This window comes from Ctenopharyngodon idella, chromosome 24, assembly GCF_019924925.1.
Source record: "Ctenopharyngodon idella isolate HZGC_01 chromosome 24, HZGC01, whole genome shotgun sequence".
Taxonomy (NCBI): domain Eukaryota; kingdom Metazoa; phylum Chordata; class Actinopteri; order Cypriniformes; family Xenocyprididae; genus Ctenopharyngodon; species Ctenopharyngodon idella.
In genome coordinates, this window is record NC_067243.1 from 14,019,071 (window position 1) to 14,041,809 (window position 22,739).

At 37.6% G+C, this 22,739-nt stretch overlaps 1 protein-coding gene across 5 annotated transcripts in view; it reads right to left on the reverse strand.

The window, feature by feature from the left end:
• Nucleotides 1-22,739, reverse strand: part of shank2b (SH3 and multiple ankyrin repeat domains 2b) — a 113,043-nt gene that overhangs the window by 56,686 nt on the left and 33,618 nt on the right. For 4 of the 5 annotated variants that reach the window (XR_007928111.1, XR_007928112.1, XM_051883485.1 and 1 more), the window contains exons 9-11: nucleotides 19,735-19,812; nucleotides 13,775-13,841; nucleotides 1,292-1,643 (exon numbers count right to left, since the gene is read on the reverse strand). Coding sequence is in view for 3 of the 5 variants with exons in the window: in XM_051883485.1 (XP_051739445.1) it covers nucleotides 1,292-1,643; nucleotides 13,775-13,841; nucleotides 19,735-19,812 (497 nt within the window). In the remaining 2 variants the exon portion in view is untranslated. Of the gene's footprint in view, nucleotides 1-1,291; nucleotides 1,644-4,983; nucleotides 5,239-13,774; nucleotides 13,842-19,734; nucleotides 19,813-22,739 lie in introns of those variants that run through there. The other variant, XM_051883486.1, reaches the window with a different exon arrangement.

Here is a 22,739-nt window from a genome sequence, read left to right on the forward strand (position 1 = left end):
TCTGTCATTAATTACTCACCCTCATGTCGTTCCACACCTGTAAGACCTTCATTCATCTTCGGAACACAAATTAAGATATTTTTGTTGAAATCCGAGAGGATCCATAGACAGCAATATAATCAACACTTTCAATGCCCAGAAAGCTACTAAAGATGTATTTAAAACAGTTCATGTGACTACAGTGGTTCAACCTTAATGTTATGAAGCAACAAGAATACTTCATGTGCGCAAAAACAAAACAAAATAACGACTTTATTCAACAATATCTTCTCTTCTGTGTTATTCTCATATGCTTTTTACGTTCAGTGCTCCCAGACTCTACATCAGAATATCGACTCATTAAAACCAGCGAAAAATTGTCAAATAAAATCGTTATTTTTGTTTTGTTCTTGTGCACAAAAAGTATTCTTGTCGCTTCATAAAATTAAGGTTGAACCACTGTAGTCACGTCGACTGTTTTAACGATGTCTTTAGTACCTTTCTGGACCTTGAAAGTGGTGATTATATTGCTGTCTAAGGACGAGTTATATACCCTTCGGATTTCATCAAAAATATCTTAATTTGTGTTCCGAAGATGAACGAAGGTCTTACGGGTGTGGAACGACATGAGGGTGAGTAATTAATGACAGAATTTTCATTTTTGGGTGAACTAACCCTTTAAAGTCAGTGGACTCCAATGTTTTTTTAACTGTTAACACAGTTTAATCATTCTTCAGAATATCTTATCTGTGTTTCACACAAGAAAGAAGGTCATACAAGTCATACAAAATAAATAAATAAATAAATAAAAAATGTTAATTTTTTAACTCAGAATTCCAAGAGAAAGCAAGTCGCAATTGCAAGACTCAAGAATTTTGAGAAAAAAAGGATTGTGAGATGTAAACTACAAGTTTGTGAGATACAAACTCACAATTGTGAGAAAAAAAGTCGCAATTACTTTTTTTTTTACTCCACAGCAGAAACAAGCTTCCATACTGATCTAATGTCCTAAAGACTCCAAAAAGTACATTTTATGAAAATCTCTTCAGTCCAATCTACTTCCCAAACACCAATTCCCAACATCTGACCTATTTGCATTCACACATGGCCTTATAAAAACAACACTGATTTGCCATAAATAGGGCCTCTGGTGGCAATAGTTAAAAAAAACTTTGTCCTCACAGAAAGGGACACACACTCTAGCCCAGACATGAGGGACCCACACAAAAGTGGACACACAGTCAGACATGGGCATGTTGACAGTTGTCCTCAAAAATCAGTCCTATTGCTTGCTTCTGGGATGGCCACTGACCTGCTGTGGCGCTGCGGGGTCTGTCTCCGGGCGTCTCCCTCCCCCAGTCGGCCCAGGGAAGGGGAACGGCTTCGGGCAGAGCGTCCCCCCCGGGCCATGGTCTTCACCGTGCCATTGGGGCTGTTCTGCATCTGCTGGGGGTGGCGGGGCAAGAGGCTGCGCAGGGGGGAGGCCACAGGAGAGGGCGAGCGAGAGCGGTCCAGCGGTAGCTTGTTGACGTTCAGGTTGTTGTCGCTGTTGGAGCGGAGAAGCACGCGTGGGGCGGCAAGAGTGCTCCTACCCTGGTGCTGCGGCGGCGTTTGCTGCAGCGGCCTGCTCCGACCCGTGCCTGCCGGAGCCTCCCGGAAAGGCACTGGGAGAGAGACAGAAAGAAAGAGAGTGATTAAAGAAAAAGACTAGAAAAGACTGTTTATTCAAAGTGTGAAGTAGACTTTCAAGTACTCCGCAAGCATCAAAGTAGTTCAGCTTTTTTAGGTGTCCTTCATTCCATTGTAAGTGGAAATAATTAGAGCACTGTAACGAGTGTTCAAGTACAAGCTGCTAGACTGCACTTCGGCTTCTTACTCATATAAAAAACTTTGTCACATTAAAAGACCAAACACTGTCTTCTCATCAAGTTCGTAATCACCCAGTTTGATGCTCATTTATTGAATAATGAATAAATTTGCTGCTGTTCAATTTATTTTGTGAGCTATCAGAACTCAAATCAAGACATTATTGCACAACTAAATACATGGTCAAATTGTAGTTAAAGTAATATTCCTAGTTAAGTGTGCTCAATAAATTTGTTAATAGTTTACAATAAGGTTCAACACGTTTAAGGATTAGTTGACTTTAAAATGAAAATTCTCCCATGATTTACTCTCAAGCCACCCTTGGTGTATATGACTTTCTTCTTTCTGATGAACACAATCGGAGAAATATTAATAAATATCCTGACGCGTCCAAGCTTTATAATGGCAGTGAATGGGATCAACGAGTATGAGCTAAAGAAAGTGCTTCCATCTATCATAAACGTACTCCACACGCCTCCGGGGGGTTAAAAAAAATTATGCATTTGTGTAAGAAAAATATCCATATTTAACACATTATAAAGTAAAATATCTAGCTTCCACCTTCCGTATTCAACTTCAAAAAAGCGTAACTGACGTTGCAACTTTCTTTGTAAGTTGAATACGGAAGACAGTCTGGCGGAAGCTAGATATTTTACTTTATAACGTGTTAAATATGGATATTTTTCTTAGACAAGTGCATCACTTCGCTTCATAAGGCCTTTATTAACCCCCCAGAGCCGTGTGGAGTACGTTTATGATGGATGGATGTACTTTCTTGAGCTTTCTTGAAAGAAGAAAGCCATATACACCTAGCATAGCTTGAGGGTGTGTAAATCTTGGGGTAATTTTCATTTTAAAGTTAACTAATCCTTTAACTTTTAACTAATGCAACAGCTAACGTGAACAAATAATAAACTTTCTTTACTGGGAAAATACTTTCCCAGTATGTATCATTAAGGGTTAATTTCTTCATATATTAATACATTTTAAAATTTCATGTTGCATAAAATAACATTATTCGCTGTATTATGAAAGAATATGATTTTTTTTTTTAAAGTGTATTGATAAATTAACATTAACCAAAGTTAATAAATGCTGTAAACATTTAACTGCAATCTATAAACAACACACAAAATACATATTTGCAAACTGGAAGCATTGGGGACAGTAATACTGATATATTCAGTAATGTTTCTTTCAAAAATCGTTATTAGTTGATATGTAAAAATAGTAAATCACTCTTTTTGAAGTAGGCTTACTTTTCTAGGTCAATGGATTTTATCATTTACTAATGTATTCCTCTGGGTGAAGTTTGCACCATGTAAACAGAGATATCAATTTTTGGTGTCAGAAATCATTCTAATGGTGATCAAGAATCGTTTATTATTATTATCATAAATGTTGAAAACAGTTGGGCTGCTTGATAATTTTCTGGAAAGTGTGATACATTTTTTCTGGATTAATTTATGGACAGAAACTTCAAAAGAACATAATTTACTTATTTTTTAACTTTATTGTCATAAATGTAATACATCCTTGCTGAATAAAAGTATTACTTATCAAAAACAAAAATCTTACTGACCCCAAACTTTTGAACAGTAGTGTACTTTCTCATATCTAAGGATAATGCAAAGACTAAGCTATTTGTAGCTTAGTTTTAGTCTCAAAACTCAAAACACTGTGTGTATGTGGTCTTTTTTGCAGCTCAGTTTGGTGTAGCTAGTGGTGCACGAACTACACACTTCAGCTACAACGTTTACTTCATCGCCCCATTGACTTTGTAAAGGCTTTACTGTTTGCATCTCTTTTCTTCCAAACTGAAAGATGAGTCAAATACATTTCTTGCGGAAATCAAAGTTACAGCTTAATATTCCTTTAATAGAGTAAACAACGTGTTTTTGGTTTCTTGAACAACACGAATATGCTGATCACAATGTCTCCAGAGACATACACCCACAGCAGCCAACTTCTGTGGTTCCAAGGTGATATACACAAATTTCAGGGCCAGATGAAGCCTTATCTCCACAACACCCCCCTTCTCGGGTCCAGGATATTCCCTTGAGTTCTCTGTTTGCGCTGTATGCATAAAGAATGACTATATTTATTTATCCGCTGCCATGTTAAAGGTGGTCCAGGAAGACGTTTATCCAAAGAAGCTTGTTTCTCGGAAACACTAGGCCGCTGAAAGACACAGTTCACGCATGAACTAGATATCACTGGCTGGGTGAGACAAATGCTATAAATATATTCTGAAAAAGAACCCAGGAGAAGCATAGAGGAGAATTACGCCGCTAAACACACAGACTCCCCTGTTCATTAATGTGCTGACGTAATGGCAACTTGGAGTGTTAGATCACCTTCGCTGTCATGGAGGAGGTCTCAGAGGTACATATACTCCCGTTCATTATTTAAAAGGCTACTGTAGGGGGATCATTACGACACTAATGTTCAAACCCAACCCCCAAAAGCCGTGAAGAAATCCACCCAGCCCCCCGCTGATGTGGCAGGTGATGCCACATGAAACCTGCCAATAAAAAGAAACCAGCATTGATAATGTCACAAAAAGAAACTAGATGTTTTATATGGGCAGCCCCAGAGATCACAACAAACAGGGTTTTTCTGGCACCAACTGAAGCCGATGACACCACAAGCACATTGGCTGCCGGAACACGCTGGTTTTGGAACACTGATGAAACAGTCATTTCCTTCAAACAAGTGAAATCAAAGTGGCAACATTCTAATTGCAGCATTCCAATTATAAAATGTACCAATTCCACTAAACCAAACTGTAGGAAAGGTATAACAAACATGTTGAGGAACTTCAGGAAGGAAAATCCAGTGTTCAGATTTCTCAGCGTGAAGTTGATTGAATTCCTTGAAGACAGAAATGACTCTCTCACAGTCACAGTGATGTTCTTTCCACCTCAGAATAATTCACTCTTGTCTTCAACTTTCGTTTCATTTTTGTAATCTGTCATAACATATATTAACAGCGCTCAAACACACTTTTTCCTCACCTAAGAAAAGTCTGAACACCTTGTAGCTCTACGGCTAGAGTTTTAAGCATGGAACAGAAGTCACCAAAGGTCAGGAGACCCCTACTCTAGACCCTCAAAATCCCAAAAGATCACCTCTTACCTTCTTTCTTGAAGGCATTCAGTAAAGACTTCATATCTCCTCTGAGTTTATTGCTCAATAACTCCCTTGAAATGTCCGTTTCGCCTTGAGGAACTTGGAAACAGAAGGTCAGGTTCTCCTGGACTGGGGTTCCTCGGTCAGTGAAGCACAACGGAGAGGGTTACGGAGAAGGCAAGCACTGTGGTGACAGTGCCCGCTCCACATGATGCCGTCTGTGACTGCGAGAGGAAACGGCAGAGTGCACAAGCCTCGCACGTTTCTTCGCTCAGTACCCTCTCTCTCTCTCTCTCTCGCTGACACACATACGTACACACTAACTCTCTCGCTTGGGCTCCGTTTCTTTCCGTTTCGTCCCGCCCCCCTTTCTCTCTCTCCTCATCACTCTTTCCCCTCACCAAATCATTCACTGTACTATCAGTTGAAGCCTCCCCCATCTGGATTCCTCTAGGTAGACAAGGCAGAAGACTGATTGGAGTGTGTTGTTGAATCAGCTGGTTGACAGGACCATGCTGGGATAATTTGATTCAAAACACCACCATTATGAGACAAAGTACTGGGATAAACACAATCGCCCAAAATCCTTCAAGTTCAGCCCATCAGTGGCTTGCGATACCATCAGAAGTGTTTTTAAAAATCGCTGGCGACCGCCCACCGAACGGCGCAATCAAGATGTTTGAATTAACTTAGATGTTATTGATTAGGGATTTTAACCCTTGTCGGCTAACCAAAACAGCTGTATGGGAATCAAGCCCCCGAGTGTTGCTAAGCAACTCAGGGATGGATGTCTAAATTAGTCAGTGCAAGTTGTCGGGTTGTGAATTCTCCCGTTTCCCATGTATGTGGGCTGTCCTTCCTTTCACACTAGAAATTCACAATTGCCTCTCTCTCGTTCTCTCTCTCTCTTTTTATCCCCCCTCCCATTTTCTGGAATGAGATGAAAAAAGATCTTTGAGGAAACAAGGAGGAAGGAATTCTTGCATATTAAAATCTGTGTCAGGGTATGATGTCATCAGCATATAGATGGATATGGAGTTGATCCCAATGGATATGGAGTGAGATCCCAAAGTCTGAGACTGCTAGTGAGAATCCTTATCATATCAAAATCCTTATTTTGCATTACATTGTAATGAAAAAACAGTGCATAAAAGTTGAACTAAAAATTAACATGAACTTCAAAATTTGGTTTAATGACAGCTGTATCAAGCTGACATGAACTTCAAATTTGTGGTGAATGTCACAAATTCGTTTAGATTAGTTTACTGATAATTATAGTTATTGTTATCGTTAACTAAAACGATTCTTTTTTTTTTTTCGTTAATTGAAATAAATCTGAAATAAAAAAATATAAACATTAGCTGAAAACTTAAACTCACAAAACTTCAAAGAAAATGAGAAAAAAGTTAAAGTACTAAAACAAAAACAAAAAGTTAAAACAAAAATGAATTAAAAAACATAATGACTAAAACAAATTATAATTAAACTCAAAACTGAACATAAAAAGTTAATTCAAAATATTAATAAATACTACAATATTATATAAATAACACTGTTTGACAGATATTTGCTACTGATATTCAAACTTTTGTATGTAATCGGTAATCGATTCTTCAATATCGGATCTAATCACTGCCATTTGGTACATTTCCAAAGAATATCACTCAAAAATGCCATTTCATACTGTGTATTCAAGAGGATCTATGAGTGTTCATTGGAAAACTAACTTACTTATTGTTTACATAATTAATAAAATGTTTCATTTTTATTATTATTACATCAAAAAGCAGAAATAACAAAAATAATTAAAACTAAATTTGATTACTGACCTAAATAAAGTGCAGAATTGTCGTTTTACCTCATAACTTTTAGGCCTGGTTTCACAAACAAGGCTTAGATTAAGCCAGGATTAGGCCTTAGTTTAATTAGGACATTTAAGTAGCTTTTATAAATGTTCCTTATGAAAAAAACATTACTGGTGTGCATCTTGAGACAAAACAAAGGTGCTGACATATTTTAAGATATGTCAGTGCAAGTTGCTTTCAGTTAAAACAGCTCAAACATGCATTTTAGTCTGTGAAACCGGGGGATAATGTTCATTTCCAGATTTAAATGGGGAAAAAAAATCCCAAATTTTCAATATGGTCTCAGACTTTTGGACCCCACTGTTTAACTCCCAATATATACTGCTTATTAGATAACTTGTAGGGATGCAGGTATGGACAGAGTGAAACAGTAAATCCAACATCATTTGTGCTTCATTAGAAATCTAAATTCCACCTCTGTGCTCTAATGAGCCAGCAAAATGACCAAACTGACAGCTTCTTATATCTAACTTTACTCTTACACAAGTAATAACACGGCAAAATCGTTCGAAACTGGTTCCCAGGGGGAGCTGTAAATGTGCTTCCATGGAGCAGTTGTGATATGGCCATGATTCAAAATAAAACAAGCTCCACTTTAAAGCAACCCAACGCAAACCCTGTGAGTTAACTCTCTGCGGACGGCCTCCCCTTTCTTTTTGCTTTCTTCTCGTTCTTCTTCTCTTTGTTCACGCCATTAACAAACCCCAATCGCCCTTGCTTCGGTTGCTTTGATTACTCTTTCCTGATAAAGAAAACATCCTTTCATATGTGTCAGCAATTTCTAAATCCTCCGCACATTCAGAACGGAGCTAAAGATGAATAGACATTTTCACCCAATTAAGGACTCTTATACGTAACAAACAATTCCGCAGGGCTCCGAGGGGCCGGCCAGCGCAGCTGGTATCCACTGTCTCATTAAATCAATAGTCATTATATTGCACTTGAAAGTGTACCTCAAACTAAAGAGCTCAACCTATTCGATCGAAGCTGGCGCAGGTTTGAACTTGAGTGGTGAACTGAAATCCATCACTCTGTCATGCTTTGAATTTGGTCTTGTTTATAAACCATGATTAAAACTCAAGATGGTGTGTTATATTTCCCAGCGGCCCCAATATCTAATATAGACTGGCGGAATGCAATATGAGCCTGCGTGTGTGTACGTTTGCATGTGTGCATGCATACCTTCCCATAATTCACACAATATTTGAGTGCTCTTTGAAATCTGCGCCATTTCAAATGCTTTACCAAGTAAGTCGATAATAAGCCAGGCTCCAAGACCTCCCTGGCTTCTCAACCGCGACAAGTGCGCACAAGGCAAACTCACATCCCTTAAGCCAATTATTGTGCGGATTTGGGAACCATGGCAACCAACGGGTGGCATTAAATGGGATGTACATTTACATACATAACTACAGTGCTTGTTTTAAACATACAGGCATGGTGGTTGGCGCACATAAACAAACAAAACCCAATGGATTTCGGTAGGTTTTGGGAATGGTTTGAATTTGTTTGAATGGTTTCTCTCTCGAATGGTTTGAATTTGTGAAGATCAAAGCTCCAACACTGTGCCCTCTGCTGTGGTCTAACATGTGACACGTAATTACAGGATCCCCTGCTACTATGCGCATGAAAATAACAAGCCATTCCTGTTTCCTCCCTGAGTGACGCATTAGACACAACGGCAAACTGTGCAACTATTGCAGATTGTTCAATCAAAACCTTATAAAAACAATATCAGCGCACAGCTGGCCAGCCAGTTCATTCCGTCAAAGGTTCCGTTCGCCTCAGATTGAAACATCCGGAAGCCTGCTGATTCCCATATTCCGCTGATGGAATCTCTGTGTTTATGTCAGAGCTGTTACCCAAAGGTATAAGGAAAAAGAAAATGCATAATGCTACATCTACACTTCAGGTCAGTGCTATTCTCCGAATAGCTACACTATTAAAAATAAAGGCTCCAAAAGGAGGTTTTCACAGCAATGCTATAAGATCCATTTTGGGTTCCCCAAAGTAGAGTTGTCAAAAGTACCGACTTCAATACCAAGTCGATACTGAAACATTTTAAAAATGATCACATCTTTGAGCGAATTCGTAAACACCCCTGATTGGCCATTGTGTTCACGCGCTCAACAGATATGTCTGTGATTGGCTCCAATGATCAACGCACTGAAGCGTTTGAAAACACATGGAAGTGTTTGAAAGCGTTTTGGAGCACGTTTATCTGTGTAAGCGCTCGGTGAAGAGTGTCGTTGATGTCTATTTACAACATGTTTTTGTTGAGTGCGTGAACACAATGGCCAATCAGAGGTGTTTACGAATCTCAAAGCATCACATTTTTAAAATTTCAGTACCCACTTGGTACACTGTAAACCCAGATAAGTTCAATACCTCAAAAAATTTGAGGTAATCAGTTAAATTACATTTTTTGAGTTATGATGCTCCCAATTTCAAGTAAGCAGAACTATCAAGTTTTGAGTTTGTAGTACTCATGCATGTTAATTGCTCTTAACTTGAAGTACTGTGTTAGCTAACTCATACACTTTGATAGCAATTAACATAAAATATTTAGTTAATTAACTTTTTTATTTTGAGGTCTTCCAAATCAAATGAGTTCAGAAAATGCTAACTTGCTCATTTGCTAACATGTTAACAATAGTATGGTATAGCACTTACTGAATGAGTACAGCAACTTAAAACATGTAACTTACCTGCTCTCAAACCAAGCCACATGCGCCACTTGTCACCATGATGGTAACTCTCCAAAAACCCACATTAACAGAAACTCTTCTGAATTAGCATAGCAAAACATTAATCACTACTAAATCTCCCTTATCCATTAATTTCGCACAAAAAAAAAAAAACATTGTATAACACTTAATTTTAGCATTTACTCTCCCTTTCGAGTGCCTTGGGCACAGCATGCTGGGAAATAGAAATCCCAGCCCAGTTTCAGTTAAACTTAAGTTAGTCTAAATTGAAAGAAATGAGTTCACAACACAAAACAATGAAATAGTTCAGTTTACTTAAAATATATCAGTTCTGTGAACTCAAAAGAAAAATAAAGTTGTAAATACTCATAACAGTTAATTTAACTGAGCTAATTAGTTAAATTTAAGTTTGTCCTACTCAAAACAATTAAGTATTTTGAGCATTAGGGTTTACAGTGTATCGTAGTCGGTACTTTTGACAACACCACCCTAAAGAACCTTTAAGTGAACAGTTATCAAAAGAACAATTTTTTCTTAATGTAAAGAAAATTTTAATAATCAGAAGAACCATATTCCACTATAAAGAGCCTTTTTGTGCAATGGAAAGGTTCTATGAATGTTAAAGGTTCTTTATGGAACCATTGACACCAATAAAGAACCTTTATTTTTTTTTTAGAATGTAGTCCCAGAATCATTATCCCACATTTCTATTTTACATCAATATAGAGGGAAAATGAACTGACAAAGCAATCAAAGTCACTCAATGTCACTCAATAAGCAGGTTAACAATTTTATGTCACGTCGGTGAGACGAAGATTAGCATTGCAGGTCGGAAAAACCAGGACAAATGTGACAAAAAACTTGAACGTGACAATTCCGATCAGAAAAAAAGCATAGGACTTGATAATGGCCTAAATTCAGTACAGGAAATAGTAGGAATTCTGCTGGTGCGCAAGTGTGTGTGATCGTGTATATGGATGAGTCTCCTCTTCCTGTAAGGTCTGTAGCTTATGTAGGTCAGCCCCACTGAGTAACACTCTCTCTAGATGAATGCTTGGGTTCGGCACATGAAACCATCTATAGGGTGCAACGACAATGTGCCCACAACCTTCAGGGGCAAACATATATCACAAATATCATAATTTATAAAGCATAATGCACAGGGATCACATGTTAAATGTGGAATTTGTTGAAAATGTACATGCAAAATGCCGGTTATGAATAATTAATATGTAAATGAGTTATTTATGTCATGTTATCTCCACTCTACATTATACATGGACATATCCGTGGCATGTGAAGTCCTTCAAAGTCTGATTTACCCAGAGCAGACTTCATTTTATCCAAATCCTTTCGTTTAATGATGTCTAATGATTAATTAAATCTGTTGTGCCTTCCCTGCCTTTAATGAGGCAGATGATTATGCGGTCCGTTAATTGAAACGAGCGCATTCAATCACTGGATTCCTCAGAGTGTGGCTGAGAGTGTCAGAAAAATATACGGATGCATTTTACTTTTGGTAAATTAACACTGACATCTGCTACACGTGTTAGAGCTGTGGGAGTAGAGAGTGCCGTGTGAGGTAAAAAAAAAAAAATCATTTGTCATCTATTTATGTCCAAAATATTCTGACAAATATGCATAATCATTACTTTTTTCTTTACTATATAGAGTAAGACTTTATAGGAAGATATACACACACTCACACACAATATATATATATATATGCATAGTTACTGTATGAAAACCCATTTTGCTCATATGCAAAATAACTTTGAATGACCCCAAATACAATAAATAGACCTTGTATGTTCACTTAAGGTTCAGAAGCACAATTATAAGTTAAAGTAAACCACTTCAGGAGCCCTAGAGGCACAAATTGCTGAGGCCCAGCATTATAACACTGCATAATTACGGGAGCCGCTTGAGATGACGTCTCTTGTTTCACTAGCAACAATAGAGGAAGCCCATTTTAGCTTATGTTAGCCTTTAGCACATAGTACAAGTTTTGCACCTGCAGCATCAGCTGCCTGCCTGACAACTGGATCATATCATACACCCTAATAAATATGATACTCTCTTGGGCATTTTGCAGAGGAATAGCATTTTAAATTAATTAAATTATTTGGGCATGCTCATTTCCAATATAATCAAGACATTAGAGGATTTCATAACACTGTGACTTAACAGCGATATATAATTTATCCATGCAAATTAAAAGCTAAAATGCTGCATGACACAACACAATCACAGCCACAGAACATCTACAGTGCAAGGCAGCACTGTATTGAATCAAACTGTATTGAAGCGCTGTATTGTTTTGTATATAATTTCAGGTCTATATTTGTTCTATAAACTACTATTGGCATTTGGCTTACACTGATAGAGTGTTAAAGGGGACTTATCATGAAAATCAGACTTTTTCTGTGTGCTATAATCGGGTCTCCGGTGCATCTACCAATCCAGAAAATGTGAAAAAGGACAACCACATAACTTTGTTTTGGTAAGCCTTTCTCTGCAAGCATGTGAAAAAAAGAGACGTTCAGATTTCGCTCCCCTAGTGACGTAGGAAGGGGATCTTATTATAATATTACCGCCCCTTAATCTGCACGTTTCCACGCCGCAAGCGACAACGGTGTACTAGTTCTAACGCCATGGCCAAACAATTCAAGGGTCAATTAAATGCTGTATTTGCACAAAAGATTAACATGACGGCACATGCTAGTCAACGAGCTGAATCAACTCCACAGCAACTACATAAATTTATCCACTAACCATTCAGAAACGTCCAGATGCTTTCTAAAAGTTTCTGAGTCTCTCCATCAGTGTCCGACTCCGGTTTGAACAATGTAAGGCTGAACACGTTACTGACAATCGTCATTTTGGCTGCGTGAGATTCTCCTGCTTTGTTGTTGTTGAGTATCTGAAGTGCAAGCTGTTAAAGCTCCTTCCTCTTCTGGAAAGGGGACCAGGAGCAGCAGCTCATTTGCAAGGGTCACGCACAAAAACGTGTTTTTGCTCACACCCAAATAGGGGCAAATTTGACAAGATATAATAAATGATCTGTGGGGTATTTTGAGCTGAAAATTTTTGAAATGGGGCATAACATTCACATTTTTTCAATTCATGGGAAATGGGGCATTATATGTCCACTTGAAAGGGTTAGTTCACCCAAAAATGAAAATTCTGTCATCATTTACTCACCCTCAAGTTGTTCCAAACCTGTATGAGTTTGTTTCTTCTGTTGAACACAAAAGAAGATATTTTAAAGAATGTTGGTAACCAGACAGTTGACGGCACCCATTGACTACCATAGTATTTATGGAAGTCAATTTGTGCCGTCAACTGTCTGGTTACCAACATTCTTTAAAATATCTTCTTGTGGGTGAACTATCCCTTTAAGCATTCAAAGAGCCTGTTTATACCTGGTCACTTCATGCATTTTCTCTGTGTAAATGCCGTTCAAAATGCTTTCTACAGACGGATTTTAATCCAAATCACTCAAAACACTTTTGTAATTTGAGATGAATTCCAAACGAAACTGGACAAGTGTAAATGCATCTGATTGTTGAAACAATGTAAATTTTGCTCCTCTAAAAAATGTTAAATAATAAGCGTGTGAGAGCGTGTTATAGGCTATATGACATTTTATAGCCAAATATGACAGCGCTACCACAACACGCATCACCGCAGATGAGTAGCTGAGTCTCTTCAGCAAGCCAACGCACAAACTCCCGCAAATTAAACAAAGTAAGTCGCAGGCGCTCAACACGTAATCATCTTCATTAAAAGTAGTGAGAATACTTGCTTTCGTTGACGTGAATTCTGTTAAATTGCATGTAGCGAGGGAATATATATTCATTTTGCGGAGACACATTTATGTGGCCAAGTGTAAATGGAACCATTTTAACAAATCAGATCGGTAAAAAACGCATGAACAGGTATAAACAGGCCCAAATTGTCCAACAGTAATGTCAAATCACAATTCAGTATTCAAATATTCCAATTGGAATTCAGTATGCACATATTATCATAATATTTTGTTGCTTATTGCCAATGGGACTGGTTAGGAGAGAAAATCTGATTTACATAATTACAATCTCTTTTATTATTTGTCCCTTTTTACATTGTATGTGCATCTAGCTAAGGAAGGTTTCTGGTATTCATGAAAAAAAATCAGGTGGTTTTCATAAACATCAAGGAAGGTGCAGTAATCCAACTTACCAATATCAGCGTCTTTGTGATTCTTTATGAACTCTGCAAGCTCAAAATTTCCAGCAATTATTGCCACCTTAAAGAAAAAGACATATATAGCATATTAGATTCATTCACTGGCTTTTTTAAAATTTTTTTCACATTTTCTATCCATTTTTCATTTTTTTTTTGGTTAAGGCTGCATAAAACAAAAAACTAATTACTGGTAGAACAAGTACAGAACAAACAACATTTGTGTCTGAAAGTGTCTAAGTCTGCAAACTTGCAGCCAGACTGTCTGAATCAAAAATAAGACCATTTTAACATAACATCTAGATGCAGATTGTATTGTTTTATCAGTTGAATAAGTCCTTGGTGAAAGACAGTATTCATTTTGTCAAAATAATAATAATACCAAATACTCCAAATATCTGACTACAAAATTTTTAAAGGATTAGTTCACTTCTGAATGAAAATTTCCTGATAATTTACTCACCCCCATGTCATCCAAGATGTTCATGTCTTTCTTTCTTCAGTTGAAAAGAAATTAAGGTTTTTGAGGAAAACATTCTAGGATTTTTCTCCATATAGTGGACTTCAGTGTGGTTCACCGAGGGGAAGGTCCAAATTGCGGTTACAATGCAGCTTCAAAGGGCTCTACGTGATCCCAGACGAGGAATAAGGGTCTTATCTAGCAAAACGATCGTCATTTTCTAAAAAAAAATAAAAATGTATGTACTTTTTAACCACAAATGCTCCATCTCACACTAGCTCTGCGATCCACACACATGACATAATCACGTTACAAAGGTCATGTGTGACGTGACGCAAGTGGAAGTACCGATCCAGTGTCTACAAAGCGAACGTGCAAAGATTAAGCCAAACGCCCTTTACAAAAAAAACGGTAAAACAATGATATCGGACGATTATGAAGTTGGGGGAGAAAATTAAAAGAAGTTTTTAGCCATACCGTGGTACTTTCGCCTACGTCACGCGTGTCCTTTCAACGTAATGCATGGCGCATCACAGAGCAGTGCAAGGCAAGCATTTGTGGTTAAAAAGCATTTTTTAAAAATGACCGATCGTGTCGCTAGATAAGACCCTTATTCCTCATCTGGGATTGTGTAGAGCCCTTTGAAGCTGCACTGAAACTGGAATCTGGACCTTCAACCCGGTGAACCCCACTGAAGTCCACTATATGGAGAAAAATCCTGGAATGTTTTCCTCAAAATCCTTAATTTCTTTTCGACTGAACAAAGAAAGACATAAACATCTCGGATGACATGGGGGTGAGTATATTATCAGGAAATTTTCATTCAGAAATGAACTAATCCTTTAACAAAAAATGTAAAAGCTACAGCATGAACGTTCTGCCTCCTTTTGTGTTTGACAATAAAGAAGGTTATACAGGTTTTGAAGGGAAAAAATTTTCAACTTCTTAGTGAACTATTCCTTGCAAAGCTTAATGTAACCTCAAAAGGGCCTTCACAGCAATGAAACAAAAAAAAACCTGTACAATAGCACGACTTCCCATTCAGCAGATGTTCATTTCTATTTAATGGCTTTAATTTTACCACCCTTTAAAAAGCTAGTTACGCAGTCTATTATAAGATCTATAATTTACTCATCAGTCTGGTCACCAAGTCTGGTCGTGAGAACAAAACTGGGTTTTAAACGGTGCACCAAGGCAGAGTAACACATTACGCTTGTGGGTTTTGGAGTACTGTATTCCTAAGAGTGATAAAATACAGACTTCATTCACATTACACTAAATTAGTTGCTAAGATTTTCGTAATGAGCTTAAGAAGAACCGCATTCCTTTTCGAATGAAATACGGTGCTTAGCTGCAGCTTAGAGCTAATGCTAGATGAGTTAAGAAGAAAAATACAACAGCAAGGTAAGTGAATCAACACGGTGAAGGCCTAAAATCGAAACAAATAGGTTAAGTAATTTCTTCAACTGTTCAATACGATTCACACAAACAGTTTTGGCTGATCTGTCATATGAAAGCACACATTATTAAGTAAGAGCTGCAACCTTTCGGACCCAGTGTCATCGTTTTCAGAGTAAAAGGGTATAGCGGTAATACAATTTGCTCTGCACACTTTCGATTTTGCCGGGGAGAAGTTCTGTTTAACCAGGCGGATCGGAGCGTTCCAGAGGAGAGCCTGAAGTTTCATGAGCTGCTTAAATGAGTTGTAATCGAGCGATCGCCGAGGCGTGAAATATGATTTTAGCAGCATGAGATGAATAATACAGCGCATTAAACAACGCATCAGGAGAGCGCTGATATGTACATTACATAAACACTTCACTCCTACGTCAGGTTTGGAGTGAGCAGGGTCAGTCCAAAGCTTTAGAGGTTGTAAACCGAGCAACTAGCACAATGAGGCCAGCCATGAAAACTAAATGCAGCAGCAAGTGTTGCTAATGTTTGACTCAATGCGTTTGACTGTAGAGCTGACTGCAAAACTAATGATCTCAGTTCTATTTTAATGTTTTTGGAGGTTTGCCATTGGATTACTGTTGCGATATGTGCCATCTTGCTAATAAAAGCCACAGTTTTCCTTGAGGCACAAACAACAACATATATTTGAGTACTGTACAAACCAAGTATTTTTCCACTCTGGATATTGCATTGAATGTGTTTAAACTTTAACCATAATCTAAAAACATGCCACAAATGCTGAATGCGACATTGTAAAAAGCTTTTGCTGGATGAACAGGTCTGTGCACTATGAAATCAAACTATGAATAAAAACGCAATGTGATAGATACGGTTATTTCTGTCAAGGAGGTTGCATTTCAAAGGGTTAATCTTTCATTATGTGGGTGGTCTAGTACAGTATTGATGTTGCCGTGTTTGTTATTAAAGGGTTTACTGTACATGGTATTTTGCTATCAGCATTTGCTTTGAAGCTTTAATAATTCATTATGATAGTGATATGAGGGGTGGCGATTATGGGTTAGGATTATGTCATTTTAATAGCAACTGAACTCAAAATAATCAAAAAATGGAGTATTAGATGAGGGGTACTTAAAAGATTGGATCTTAAAATATTACTATTATAATGTATCGCAATGTAAAATCAATCATGTAAATTAAATATCATGATTGTTCCTGTATCAATCTTGAAATACTTTTATTTGAGCTGTAAACACATCATTTGTAGTTTTATTCCCCTGAAAAGTGTAAACACTCTGTCTCTGTGGTGCAATCAAAACATTGCTGTTTGCTTAAAGATTCAGACCAGCCTCACAAGACAACAGTGGTTCAACCAATGATGTGAGTATAGGGCGTGGATATCTGTTTGGAATGGGCGGAGCTATCCAACCAATTGAAGATGGAGTTTTTGAGAAACCTGTTTGAAAACAATCACTGGCTACCATGAAACACAAGCTGAAGTTTCTGTGTAAATTGTTCATAAATTATTAAATTCTGCTAAATTAATAAATATTTTTGCTTAACTCATAAATGTGTAAATTTAAGAAAAATTCCTTCTGCTTGTGTTGGCACAACTATATGGTGCAAAAATGACTTCAGTTTTACCTTGTTTTTCTAATAATAATCACTATTAACTACAACCAATGGTGTGAGTATGGGCGTGGCTATCTTTTTGGAATGGGCGGGGCTATCCAACCAATTGAAAATGGAGTTTTTGAGAAGCCTGTTTGAAAACAATCATTGGCCATCATGAAACACAAGCTGACAAATTGTTCATAAATTAATAAATTCTGCTAAATTAATAAACGTTCTGTCATGACAACTCTCTGAGTGTTTGGCATGGTAATAGGTATGACAGTGTTGATATGTTTGGTCTTGGCGGAATAGATCTGCTACGCTGCTGCTGTAGGTTATTGCTGCTGATGCAGAGCAAGTACGGGACTTACTACTGCCAATACATACACAACACACTGCTGTAAGTAAGACATGCTGCTGCTGTACAATATAGCGTACATGAATTACCCGTAGCAGATCTATACAGGTGGAGCTGGGGAAGGTGGAGGGTTTCTGAAAGCGCGCTGCACTGCTAAGCCAAATGCTATTCGTGTATTTTAAAGGTTGAGCAGACAAGCTCATTGGCTACTGATACAGCAGAAACAGGAATCTATAGGATTAGCTGTGCCTTATAAATAACGATGTGATTGCGAGCAGGTTTACACAGCAAAATCCCCAGAGTTAATCAACTACAACAGTACATATGGGCCCTCACTATATAGTGTTAAAGTAACACTGAAGCAGAGTTAAACTTAAGGAGATAATTAAGTGATGATTGAGCATTAGTGATGAACACCTGCTGTTAACAAGCAGAATAACTGAAGAGAAACACAAGAACTACAACTGACTTCCAGCCACAGCCTAAGATGAACTCAACCGAAGACAAAAGACATTAAATCTCTCAAGATCTGTTTAAACAACTCCACAAACAGCAAATTATCTCATTAACTTTAACTCTGCTTCAGTGTTATTTTAACTAATGTAGAGAGGGACCATATGTTCTCTGAGCAGAGCTGATTTAACTCTGGGGATTTTGCTGTGTAGTTAAAGGACCTTTACGCAACTGTATGGTGCAAAAATGACTTCAGTTTTACATATTTTCAAATAATAATCACTATTAACTATAATTTAAACTCTAATGTTGTCATTAATAAAGTGTTATGTTAAGTTACAATAACTTCATACTTAAAATACAACATTTTGGCATCATAACATAAACAGATATGTTTAAACTGGAACTTGAATGTTAGAACTTTTTAAGTGAATTTTTAAGAAATTTTAAGTGTTAAATATTTAAATTATTCATTCTGTCTCCGTTTAATCTGATTGGTCATGATTAAAGTTCTACCTGACAACTGCACTGATTTGTAGACAACAAAAAAAGGTGGTAAATATTTGATCTTTGGTCTTTTTTCTCATGCAGCAATTCTAACCAACTCATAAAGAAGATGAAAGTATGTTAAATTTCATAGGTAGATGTTAAAATATGTATACACTTTTCTAAATCACCTTATACATTTTATTCTAATGTTATTTGTAAAATATGAAAACATTTGAGTTAAGTTTCTGAAAGAACATCAGAGAGGGCGCTTAATTTCAAACCAAGCCAATGTCTGTCACAATATGCACTAATGACTATTGGTGCAAAAAGTACTTCAGTTTGAACTATATTTCTAATAATAACTACTAATAACTATTGCCAGCTATTACAAATATTACTTCATACCTATATTTCTAATAATACACAGTACTGCCACAAAATTGCTTCATGATTTAAGACATATTTCTAATAATACTCACTAATAAATATTGCCGCAAAAATCACTTCAGTTTCAACTTATTTCTAATAATAACTATTGGTGCAAAAATGACTTCAGTTTTAACTATAATAAATCACTAATGACTAGAGGCATTGCAGTCACAGCCATTATTGAAGGCTACTGAACAGTAAATGCAACACTGTCATCAGCCCATGGCCACAGACTTGGATCATGTCCATTGCTGTCAGACAAGCTATTGAATGTCACAATCTGACATTTGAGAAAGAAAATCCTCAAGTAAACAAACACAAGAACCAGAGATTTTTATAGGGAAAAAAAATCCTCCATTGGCTTATTTCAGCTAAAACATTTAAGAAAACTACTTGATTTGACATTCTTTATTTCCCCTCTCCAAAATCTAACTCCTAATTATCTGAAGATACCAAACCCATGCAAACAAACATAATAAAATGATTAATTACCCTCACGCTCACTCATCTTTCTCTGAGTGCTGTCTTACATAATGCCTGAGCTTTCATGTGACATTTCTTCTAATTAATTAAGAACTCTGTACGACAGAACAACAAACAGACGCAAGTTTATTTTGTGCTCATAATTTTTTCCCAACGCTAAACCAACAAAATATAGCAAAATTCCATGCGCAAGCTTATTCAGAAAATGATAGTTTTGTTCACTTATCAAAAAGTAACCAAGCCAACATGTTCTGGTACCTGAAAGGGTGTTTGTCCTCGGTAGTTCTTGACGTCTTTGCTGGCTCCACGAACCAGAAGAACCCTGGCACACTTTTCCTTCAGAAGAAAAGCAGATAATTAATTCAATATGATCCAACTCTAACAGAAAATGTTCTACTATCTGTGTTTCTTGACCTTCTAAGAGCAAAATTAGACACGTCAAGAGGTATCCCATCTCACCCAGATCCAAAAGTGACAGACTTCTCCCTCAGCTTTTTGAAGTCCAATTCAAGTGTGATGCTACAGCAAAGTCTACACCCAAAGAGAAAGGAGAGGGGGTCTCTGCAGCAATGCCTAAGTGCATGTGTGAATGTGTATGTGAGAACCAAAAGCAGAAAGACAGAGAGAGAGAGGGAGCGAGAGAGATCCAGGGCTCTGTAGCTCTCCAGCCCACTATATCCAGCTGGATTCAACAGCCCACCCACGGAATGCCTCACCACTAAACCGACACACACACAATCACACACATACACACACCTCCATTGCCTTCTCCTCCTACCTTCCTTCTAATACTAGTTTCACAGCTGCTGCCAGCCCTTGTATATGAGACATAATCACATGTGAGGATGCTGCTTCTACTCCCCGCACATGAAAATATCCCTGGCCTGCATTTGGCACCGGTTACAGGTTCCTCGTTGACATGGTGACGGATCGGCGCAATAGGGTTTAATCGCAAACAATCGAGGCTTGAGAACCTGGCGAACGAGATAAATTAAACATCTTTCTTCAAAGGTTTCGCCTTGTTGTGGCCGATCACTTCAAATAACGACCCCATTGGTCGGCTCAGGATGAACACAGAAATACATCATATGTGACAAGCAGTGAACTCAAGAGCGCCCACAAATCAATAAATGACACTCGCCATTGGCAGGACCATTTTCTCACCTTAAAATAAACTATATTTTCTAGTCATAAGACCTGGGGTGGTGCGATTTTATTTTAACCGTATTTAACGGCATATTGACTTTGATGGAAAATGAAAACAAGGCTGTAAGTGAGAGATGTACATTTCGTTCAATTTCGTTGTTCGTAATGTTAAAGTATATGGGTTGTGTAAAATTTTTGTTTTCAACTAAAAACTGAAAACTTTTTATGCGTTTTGGCCATTCATTCACATGACAACAGCGTTTTGGTGGCCTGAAAATGCAAACTTTTGAAACTTTTCAAAGTGCAAGTTTTTGAAAACGATAACATTATTGTCTCCAAGTAAACTACAAAGACGCAAATTTGTGAAAACGGTGACATCATGCGCATGCGTACTATGTGTTTAGTCGATAAGCACGTAGTGTTTTTTTACAAGGTGACATCGCCATCTACTGGCCTGGCAGCATAATACAGCTTTTAAGTAGTTTTTGCGGATCCGTGTGAACGGGAATCGTTTTGACAACATTGCCGTCTGTATGCGAAAAACGCAAAGGAAAAACGTTTCCATTTTAGTACATTGTTGTCATGTAAACGCACCCGTAGATTTCGTTGTTCGTAATAGGTTGTGTAAAATTAGGGGCCATTTACACGACACCAGTTTCGACTAAAAACTGAAAACTTTTTATGCGTTTTGGCCATTCATTCACATGACAACAGCGTTTTGGTGGCCTGAAAATGCAAACTTTTGAAACTTTTCAAAGTGCAAGTTTTTGAAAACGATAACATTATTGTCTCCATGTAAACTACAAAGACGCAAATTTGTGAAAACGGTGACATCATGCGCATGCGTACTACATGTTTAGTCGATAACCACGTAGTGTTTTTTTACAAGGTGGCATCGCCATCTACTGGCCTGGCAGCATAATACAGCTTTTAAGTAGTTTTCGCGGATCCATGTGAACGGGGATTGTTTTGACAACATTGTCGTCTGTATGCGAAAAACGCAAAGGAAAAATGTTTCCGTTTTAGTACATTTTTGTCGTGTAAACATACCTGTAGATTTCATTGTTCGTAATGTTAAAGTATATAGGTTATGTAAAATTAGACAATTACACAACACCATTTTCAACTAAAAACTGAAAACTTTTTATGCGTTTTGGCCATTCATTCACATGACAACAGCGTTTTGGGGGCCTGAAAATGCAAACTTTTGAAACTTTTCAAAGTTTTTGAAACCGATAACATTATTGTCTCCATGTAAACAACAAAGAGGCGAATTTGTGAAAACGATGACGTCATGCGTAAGCGCATACGTATTACGTGTTTAGTCTAAAAGCACATAGTGTTTTTTTTTACAAAGTGACATCGCCATCTACTGGCCTGGCAGCATAATACAGTGTTGTTAGTCATTTTCGCGGATCCATGTGGACGGGGATCATTTTGACAACATTGTCGTCTGAATGTGAAAAATGCAAAGGAAAAACTTTTCAGTTTTTAGTACATCATTGTCGTGTAAATGCAGACTTTAAGACAGCACATCACACTGAATACTATGTTTATGTTTCCCTTTACAGATCTTGTATATAAAGGCCCATTCACACCAAGAACAATAACATTCATCTTATTATAAGCGTGCAATGCAGTTTTGTCGTCTGCCACTTTAAATGCTCAAGCTTTTTAAAGCAGGATGGATTCTGATTGGCTGTCAAAGTTTTTAGCATTCAACAGCTTGAAAAAAATACGTTAGGAAAGTTATTCCAACAATATCACTTTTCTGTGTCATTACTGTTATATTTGTGGTGTGGACTCTGCTTCTTTCAAATTTAGAACGATTTTTAAAACTATATTTATCCTTATTATAGTTATGGTCTTTGGTGTGAACAGGCCTTAAGACACAGTGGATGTGTGATCAATATGACCTATGACACAGCAGGAATATGATATTATATACAGAGTGACAGTGAATACCACTAGCGCTAGCAGCTCCAGCAGACAATGGCGCCCATGCTGTGACCCCGAGCTGATGGAGCAGACTAGATCTCCCACAGAGGAAACATAAGGTGATTATCTGCCTGGCTGCTTAGTGTCGTGAACGTAATGGGCCGTTGTCCATTCATAAA